Raw genomic sequence first — 10,032 nt, 5'->3', positions numbered from 1 at the left:
CAAGCTTTCTGCTGGGCCCAGCCACTCCCTCTCAGCGTCCCTCTTCAACCTTCCTTTCCTCCCTTACTTCCCTATGCCCTAGCGCCCGCTGTATTTCAGCTATAGCGGGCTTAATTTCTAGTCTTGAATAAACAGTGGATAGACTATTGGCCATTTTTTTCACTGAAAGGAATCCTCATAAGAATAAAGTTGTATTAGGCTTGGAGCTCCATCTAGTCCAGTGTCTTTTTTCCAATAGTTGCCAGCAACATGTCACCTCTTTATTGAGGTTTACAAGCGAGGCATGAAGATGTCAGTCCCACCCCTTGTATTTGGTTACTGACATTACTCTTGGAGACTCATTTTGCTTATTATTTATAGTCATAGATAGACCTTCTGCTCCACGACTCTATATAATCCTCTTTTAATATCATGTAAGCCTGTGGTTATTAACAGACCTTTGGTTTGCTGTTCAGACAAGCAATGTAATGTAAAGCAAGTACCTCAGCTGCAAAAACTAATATTTCTGATGTCAGAAAATGCATCTGCAGATGAGATATAATGTCGGCTAAGATTATTATTCATGAAGCCAGTGGGCAATAGGTTCAAGACAGATAAAAGAAACAACTTCTTTACTCAACTAGTAGATAAAAAGTGGAATTAATAGTAATTATAGTATTAAATAGTGAAAACGAATAGTGGATGTAGTAACAGCCACAAGCTGTTCAAAGATAACTTTAAAAGATGGATTCAAATGGGTAGCCGTATGAGCCTGAAGTAGCACAATAAAATCAGAGTCCAGTAGCATCTTTAAGACCAACAAAGATTTATTCAAGGTGTGAGCTTTAGAGTGCAAGCACTCTTTGTCAGACTATGACTCATAGTCTCATAGTCTGAGGAAGAGTGCTTTCACTTGAAAGCTCATGCCTTGAATAAATCTTTATTGGTCTTAAAGATGCTACTGGACTCTGATTTTATTGAGCTTTAAAAGATGGTTAGGCATATTCATGGGGAATATATTTATCAGTGGCTATTATGTTCAGAGGCAGTAAATATCTGTAACCCAATATAGAAGGCAACATAATGGGGAGGCCTTGGCTTCTTTGTCCTGTTTGTTGGTTTTCCAGACCAATGGGTTAGCTGCTACATAAAACAGGTTTCTGGACTATATGAACCACTGATCTGGTCAAGCAGGATTATTATATACAAAGTCATCTTATGTACAAAATAAGTTGCATGAGTAAAAGGAGTCCTTCAACTCCATGTGTCCTATCATCATTTATGGTGAATTACTATAAATTCTGTTTCAGGCAGACTATATAGTAGTTTTTTTTTAAAGAGCCTCTTGTGGCACAGAGTGGTAAGGCAGCCGGCTCAAGGTTGACTCAGCCTTCCATCCTTCCGAGGTCGGTAAAATGAGTACCCAGCATGCTGGGGGGTAAACGGTAATGACTGGGGAAGGCACTGGCAAACCACCCTGTATTGAGTCTGCCATGAAAACGCTAGAGGGCGTCACCCCAAGGGTCAGATGTGACTCGGTGCTTGCACAGGGGATACCTTTACCTTTACCTTTATATAGTAGATTTGCAGATTTCCAGCTCCTGTTGAAATCAGTTGGGAGAATCATTAATACAGAAACTCAAAAATGTGAGTTCTGCCATTTCTTTTCAGTTTTAAAATCCTGTCTATAACAAAACAGCTATGTGTGACAAACTATTGTTTATATTTATACAGTTACCTTATCTCTGTTACCTTTTAACCTTCTAAATCCTAAACCGACACCTACCTGACCATTTTGCCTGAAAGGAGAAATAAAGCAGTTTGTCTGAGTTACCATCAGACTGTCCTTTGTCATTGTGAGACAAAGACAAAATAAGGTTTTAGTTCCTTAGACTAGGTTAGTATGTGTGTGTGTGTGTGTGTACAGAGAGAGGGGGATAGATAAGGGGGGAAGGAAGAAAAAAAAGAGAGAACTGCTCATACAGCATGCCTAATTAATAAATGGTAATCAGTTTGCTATAGAGTTGTAAGAATATTGTGATTAATATTTTATCTCTTGGTGCAGATTTATATTTCAGTTATTCATTTTATGCTAGTATCCATTATAGTGTAACATAAAATAATTCCAAAATTTCTACTTTCAGTACATCTAACTATTTATTTTCCCACCATCCACCCAATAGTTGCTTCTGAACACCAGTACCTATATTGCTGGAAGTTACAGTACTATGCAGTGCTGCAGTTAGGTACTTAATGGTCCTGAAGAGATTCCGTCTTCGTTAGTGTAAGGTATTTCAGGAGCTCTTTCAAAGTACGCTCACTCTTGCAGCAAAGTTACATTCTCACTTTACATTATAGATGGAAGATAGAGGAATAGGTCAAGGGCTTTTACAGAGTTTATATTTGTAGTGAGATCTGAATCTGAATCTTCCTGGTTTACAGACTATAGTTTTAGGGACTAAGCTATAGAGGCTCCTGCTGTGGGTCAGATATACTGTGGTAGAGCTTCCAAGAAAGAATGCTTCACTAATGTCCATGTCCCTAAATGCAGCAGCAAGGTGGGGGTTGGCTGGGATTAAGGTACTCTCCTAAATTGGTCTGCACACCAAAGGGAACTCTAGCAGTTTTCCTTGCTTCATAGGCACTCCCTTTTAAAGGGATCTCTGGAAAGCAGTTTCTTGTATGGTATGAATATCTGCAATTCACAGGGGAAAATTCAGCCAACCCACTAAACTAGGAATACCCAAGTTGCTATGTATGCCTAAAGCAGCTGTCTGGATCCTAGCTAATAAGCATGTAGTGTGCCTTTTCAAAGTGCTGACAAGACTCATGATTATCAAATCATAAAAAATGAAGAACCAATAAATTCAGTTCTAGAACTTGGCAAGGTTAATTTCTGGGAATGTTTATAAACTTCACTACCAGATGCAAAGATTTTTTTTGGTGTTCTGTTGTATAGTTGTAAGCCATAAAAGAAAATGCATACATGTGCCAAGACATAAAATCTCACCAAGAGGAAAAATATCAGGAAATGTAAGTTTCATTTATATTGCTATCTAGGTCCTTCACGGTCCGGTCCCCACATATCTGAGGGACCACCTGTTGCCCTATGCCCCCTGCAGGGCTTTATGCTCTGCGGGTACTGACTTGTTGATGATTCCTGGCCCTAGAGAGGCACGTCTGGCCTCAACCAGGACCAGGGCTTTTTTGATCCTGGCCCCAACCTGGTGTAATGAGCTCCCGGGTGAGCTGTGAGCCCTGCAGGAGAGTTCTGCTTTCTGCAGGGCCAGCAAAACGGAGCTCTTCCACCACATATACAGTTGAGGCCAGGGCAGTGAGGAATATCATGCCCCCTCCCCTCCCCAGGGCTAGTGCTAGCACCTGGGTTGTTGTCAGGTAGGGCCTCCCTCTCCCTTCCCTACAGTGGGTTTTTAGATTGCTGGGCGGGGGGATTGAGTTGTTTTATCAATTTGTTTGCTATGCTTTTGCCATGTTATTGTATTTGGAATGTCCTTTTAATGAGGGTTAATGGGCGTTTATTGAGGACTTCATGACCCGCCATGAGCCATTGGAATGGGAGTGGCAGGATATAAATCACACAATAAACAAATAAACAAATAAATGTATGTACCACACCCAAAAGATCCTTTAAAATATTTAATTTTTATTAATATAATCTTTTCTTTTGTGGCATTTTGTTATATGCATCTGGCAAACTTAAAGTTCTTGTGCCTGGCCAAATGCAGAAATTATTCTTTTAAAAGTTTCAAAAGGAAGAAAAAAATGTGTGATGAACTTCAGGATTTTAGCAGATTTGCCTGTTTGAGAAGCAGATGCCAGAAATACATTATTCCCATTTTCTTTGTTAATGCATGGAGTAAGAAAAAAAATATCTTTCATGGTTTACCTATGCATGTTAAGATGTAAACATTGTAAAGATTACCTGTTACAGACTAGACAAATGTGAGAGCAAATGTGCTCTCTACTCAAGGATGAAAATAAGTGGGTATGTGTGGGTATCACATTTTGGCAAGAAAGTGGACAAAGTCGTACTTTCCATTTTCAGTATCAAGATCCCTAAGGGAGACAGCATTAGTAAGAAACGTAACTTATGGTCGCTCTGCCACACCCAATTGCATGCAAATAAAGCTAGAAACACTAGCTCTATTGGGCTGTCTTTCAGTTCCTAAATGCATATCTAAATATAGAAAGTATTTCTAGGTGCATAATCACAGTAGCACATACCTCATTATGTTGAAAGTACTAGGGGATATTGGGTAGGACCCAAAAATTCTCTTCCATTAAGTGAGGGTTATGGATGACAGGTCTTCTTCTTCAGCAGATTTTCCACACCCACTGTCTTTTCATCCCACCATTCAGCAGGCGGGTGGTAGAGACTCATTAGCATAATGGGCAATGTGATAACATCACTTCCAGAGAAACCAGAAGTAACGTCATCACAACAGCAGGTGTCATTCTAACATTTGCCAAAGCTCTATAGTTATACCATAGAGTTCTGATTGAATGCTAGAGCATCACTGACAATGTGATGACATCACTTCTGGTTGCATCAACCACAAAGTTTTATGTGAATGTAAAAACATTGCCAGTGATCAATGCCATTTTCTATTATGCTAGAAATTATGTTGCTGGCCAAGTTCCTCTTGCAACTGGTAAATTTCCTGCTGGTTGCCAGCCTAATAATGGCAATCCTAGTGACAGGCCTGGATCTAGATAAAGAAGCTGCTACACTGATAAAATTTACCTCATTTAGAAGAAGGAAATTACTGAATCCACTCAACTGGATAGCCAGTGGTGTAATGGTTAAGAGTGGTGGCCTCTAATTGGAGAACCAGGTCTAATTCCCCACTCCTCCACATGCAGCCAGCTGGGTGGCCTTGGGCTACTCACAATTCTCAGACCTTTCCCAGCCCCACCAACTCACAGGGTGTATTTTATAGGGAGAGAAAAGGAAGGTGATTATAAACCGCTTTGAGACTGCTTTGGGTAGTGAAAAGCGGGGGTATTCAAAACCAGCTATTCTTCTGTATATGGACATTGAAAAACTGGGATAAATATTAGGGTTTAAATAATTTATGTTGACTTAGAGAACATTTGATATATTTCGATGCCAAGACCATCTTGGCCCATTGAAACATTCTCTTAAAAGACCATAAATATATGCTAACCTTACTCCTCTATTCCCCATACATGAGGAGGATTTTATAGGAACTAATATACTACCTAACCTCTCCTTCAGTATCTGATAAACAAGTATTTGTCATTGTCTAGGAGAATATATGGCATTACACATATTTCAAGCTTATGACCAAGAAAATAAGGGCCTACAGCAGCAACTCTCAGCACCATTTGTAAAAGACACTCATTGGTGACTGGTCTGTTCATCTCTGGCAAATGAAAATTTAAAGTTCTGAATGGACATGCAAACCTGACATACATGGCCAAGGGGTTGTGCAAACAGGCTGGAATCCTGCAGCCAGTTATGTATGTGTAAAACTATAAGATCAGTTGGATTGACTGCACATAAATCAACACAGAATTGCAGCCAAGGAAAATTAAGGCCATTCTTCTAAATTAATTAATGGTGTACTTCAATCTTCTTTTTCCTATTTAAAGATTGTATGTAATGAAATTTATTGAACGATAATACAGCATAAACTCTTGTAATAACTAAAGCATTTCCAACATTGGAATAAAAATGGTTAATTAGGAATGTTGAAATCAAAGTGCAGAAATTAACCCTTTTATTATATTGTATACGGTAGTAGTAAAGTTTGTTGGAAGTGCATGAATAAAAAGTCAATTACAGGAGGAACAATCTATATAGCAATAATAGGTGCATTCACTGTGCATCTGAAAGGGGAAAAAAAGAGGAGTTTTCACTCATTTTGGCCTAAAACTTTGTGTTCAGGTTTCCAGAATTCTGATATCAGAACCCAGATAACACTGATTAGAACCATAAGGCTTTACAATAAAAGCTAAAATATTGACCATATGATGGCAAAGAAGTCTTTATTTTGTGGTTAACTTATTCTCTTCTAGCTACTCTCTGATGAAGTGGGTGGTGCTGTAGAGGACGACCTCCTTCTCCTGGACAAGGACCTGGATCGTTCTGCGCTGTAGGTCACATGCTTGTCATAGTTTTGTATCTGAGCTTCAAGAAAATCCCTTTGTTGCTGGCTGATTGTTTGGCTAATCAGTCCTGGGAGAGCTTGAATGCTACCAATTAATGTTTCCAGTTTTGTTTCCAGAGTGACAATCCTCTTCTCAAAGTCTTCACTTCTTTCATTTAAATCAGAAATCATATCATACATGATGTTTTGTGTCTGAAAAACAGAAAAACAGAAAAGAATGGGGCAAAAAGGAACTATCTTTGCTGCTTTTTAAACATTTAAGTAATTAATCTCTTTTGAACTACAGAAAATGCAGAGGGAGAAAGGTGCTAGTTCCACCAAGGGTGTTTATTCTGTATGGTGCTACATGGTAAGTGACCAAGGATTTCTTAGTGAAGCACTTCCAAATATCAAGCAAATTATGACCCAGAATAGTTGGAAAATTCTTCCAGACATGCAGGAATATATTTAAAACATATCTTAACTGTTTATAGTGTAGCACTGGTTTTAAAGATCTGTTCTACTTTCAATTTCCCTCGCCAATCAAAAAAGAACTTCCTATCTTAAGTATCTTAGGACACAATGTAGCAAACACGTTTTCCGTTATGTGTACATGTAGTGTTGAACCTGCCCATTGCAGCTGCCTAATATGTGTACATTAATCTGTTCCTGATTACAAGGAATGCTTCCTTATTTATTTTTTGCTGAAATACTGTGGGAAAAGAAGGGATGCTTACATAAAGCTGTTACAGTATGTTCTTATAAAGTGCTGCCATTATTCTTATACATGTAAGGCAACATTTTCCTATGGTTTCATAGTGTTTATTATTTTGGAGTTCTTTAGGAGACAACCAGATATATGCCACAAATTGTACAATGAAAATGTAGGTTTCTTGCAAGCACGTGTTCTTTTTTTATATGTACACAAGAAAATTTTAAGCATGCATCTGAAAACTGTAAAAAGGTCAGAGAAGCCTGCACATCACATTCCCTTTCATTCAAACAAATCTGAAGGGAACCAAGAAAGTAGCAGAGAAGAGCTGCTTATACTATGTAGTCCCGTTAAGTTCAACAGTTAGATAATTTCTGCCTGGAGGGATAAAATGAGAGTAGCCGCCTGCTTGTAAACACGGGATGGTAAACCTTATGTTTGCAGCCCTCCTCACAGGAGACCCCTCCCACATTTTCCCTCTGCCCTATTGTGGCTTTTTGCCTCCGGATGAGGCTACAAGTGAAAATAACCCCCCCCCCCCTGCTCCTTGGCTACCACAGCAAGACACCAGTCACAGCACAGTAGTTCTCTTGTGGACTGAAACTTTCTTTCCCCCAAGCCCTGAAATTATTTTTTAAAGGCACTTCCATGTTGCTGTGCGGTAATGCCACAACACAGATTTTTAATCTTCCGTGGTGCTATGGAGAAATGTCAGAATGATATAGCATTCTGCCCCCTTGGAATTCGTGTTCTTTTGGACTTTATTTATGTTTCGGTGGATTTCTCAGACACTCAACATGATAACTGGAGCCCAAAGAATCATTTTGTGTAAACAGTTTGTTAAAAACAAAGAGCACACATGGCTGAAAGAATGGGAGAAGCTGCTTGATCACCTGCCCCCCTTCCTCTTTCATTCTTCACCTCCAAAAAACACAAACAGGTCTGTGTTTTGCCTGCCTGATCCCTAAAAGACTATGGACACTATAAAGAAAATTTGATTTTATCTTTGATAATGTAGCCCAGCCACTTTAAAAAAAATACCCAGGGCAGGAAATGGAGAAGGGAGGGCGGGTGTGAGGGCAGGACAATGTTACAGAGACTATCACACCTTTCCCTCTTTAGTGAGCAACCAGTGAGCCTTTGGTTGCTCACTGATGGGATATGAAGTAAAACGTGGCAAATCCACTTTTTGCGATTTCCCTCATCCCGAGGCAAATCTGGGTAAAACTTTAGCCAGCCCCTGGACAGCCTCGGGATGCATAACGTCATAACGGAGGGTGCTCCAAAACCCACCAGCAGCTAGAGGCTGTCGAGGGGGCAGATTCCTCATGCAGAAACGGCCTTGATCTATACTAAGATGTAATGAATCACATCCACAGGGTTAAAGGGAAGTTTCTATGTGCAAATGGTCATTTTCCTGCTTCTTCAGAACAGCAAAGTATGCTAATAGTGGAAATGAACAGCACATAAGAATATTGCTCTTTATAAAGAGAATGGAATTAAGCCCAAATACAAAATGTAAGGCACATTTAAAAAACCAGCAGAGAAATTGGAAGGAGTGGTTCAGAAAATTCATTCAGCTTCCGTTACTGTTATTAGTCTACATTTCTTTAATTTCCTCTGAGCTTCTGATTTATTAGCATTACTGTGCCCTGTGACTTCATTCAACTTAGGGCAAACCTAGACATAATGGCATTCTCATATTTGACATATTTGCCACCTTTAAAGCCCAAAATGGGCAATTAAAATTCACAGGAGACTGATCCTGCAACATGAGACAAAATGTTCTTGTTCTCCACTGCACCTTTTCAAATGTCAAAAATGGCTGCCTTCACCACAGCAATTTCAACACTTGAAAAGGCAGATGGGAAAGAACAAGAGTGCCACATCCCACCACAATGTGGGCCTGGTTACTATTGGGGTCTGGTGACATTTTAAAATTACACTTTAAATGTGACGGTGGCATACCCATGTCACATCTAGTTGGGCCCATAGGCTTCCTGTTCTCAGCATCCTTCTCTGCCTAAAGCTCCTAATAGTCTTGAACCAAGAAGTGAGGCTTTTCCCAGTCAAACTGATTCTTCATTTTTCATCCAGTGACCGAACTATCCAGGAAGCTTATCAGTTTGATTGTACAGAACCGTTCTTAGCAGGTTTATACTCTTCTATATCCATTAACATTAATGGGCTTAAAATGTTGGAACATTTCTTAGGATGGCACTGTTAAACATCAAGGACACTACTCAACATCATCCAGCTAATATTTAATGTATAGGGATAAAGTTAGGTTTATTGTAGACATGCAATGAACATAATTTTTTTAGCCTATAAAATGCTATAAATATGATTGTAACTCTTGCTCAACTATTATTTTGATAGTATACTGGATGTATATGTGTATATATATATATGCATTATTATTATTATTATTATTATTATTATTATTATTATTATTATATTTATATTTTTACCCCGCCTCCCCCCGAAGGCTCGAGGCGGCTTACATAACCCCGTCCCCTAAAACCATAAAATAACAATAAGATCCGATAATTTACAGTAATGGCAACGGCAATGGCATGTACGTCATGGCAAAGACTTTTTATTGCATGTTATTTGCACTGTTCTACAAGATATAAATGTATGTGCTAACATTCTAAAAAACTGCATTCAAATATCAATACACTGATATAGTGCTGTAATGATAGGTCAGGCAGGTCCTCTGATTTCCCAGCTTTCATTAAAGAAGTAAGTTTCTGTTTCCTTCCTTCATAGATATATGCCTCTCCCCTTATACCTTTGCAAGAGAACCAGCTAGATGAGACTTAACTTTTTTAGAAAAATGAAAGCTGGGAATTCAGATTTATATTACAGAGAACCTGCTAATCTATCTTTTTTTTTTACTTTGATTTTATATTTTATTGTGAACCGCCGTGAGACCTCTTGGCGAATGGCGGTATATAAATCCAATTATAAATAAATAAATAAATTATAGCACTATATCAATATGCACAAGGAAAAAGTGACTCAAAATCAGTTTCCAGGAAAAGATTGGGGTAAAAATGGTTTCAAAAGAAATGGAAAAAAATCCGGGGGGAAACTGAAGGAAAAATAAAGGCAAAGAAATATATCTGGAAATCAAGAAATAAATCAAAGCAGTATGTAAAGATGGGCATAAGCCAGCTCATGAACGCAAGTTCATGATTAATT

General features: G+C 38.8%; 1 protein-coding gene across 1 annotated transcript in view; it reads right to left on the bottom strand.

Moving 5' to 3' along the window:
* Positions 1–3,634: 3,634 nt before the first annotated feature.
* The window catches only part of KCNN2 (potassium calcium-activated channel subfamily N member 2), a 99,347-nt gene continuing 92,949 nt past the window's right edge, over positions 3,635–10,032 (bottom strand). Inside the window, exon 8 of the mRNA XM_077344319.1 lies at positions 3,635–6,326. Coding sequence (XP_077200434.1) covers positions 6,039–6,326 — 288 coding nt within the window. The 3' untranslated portion in view covers positions 3,635–6,038. The remainder of the gene's footprint in view (positions 6,327–10,032) is intronic.

This window comes from Paroedura picta, chromosome 7 (genome assembly GCF_049243985.1).
Source record: "Paroedura picta isolate Pp20150507F chromosome 7, Ppicta_v3.0, whole genome shotgun sequence".
Lineage (NCBI taxonomy): Eukaryota > Metazoa > Chordata > Lepidosauria > Squamata > Gekkonidae > Paroedura > Paroedura picta.
The sequence above is the reverse complement of the archived record's forward strand: the minus strand, read 5'-3'. Positions and strand labels throughout refer to the sequence as shown.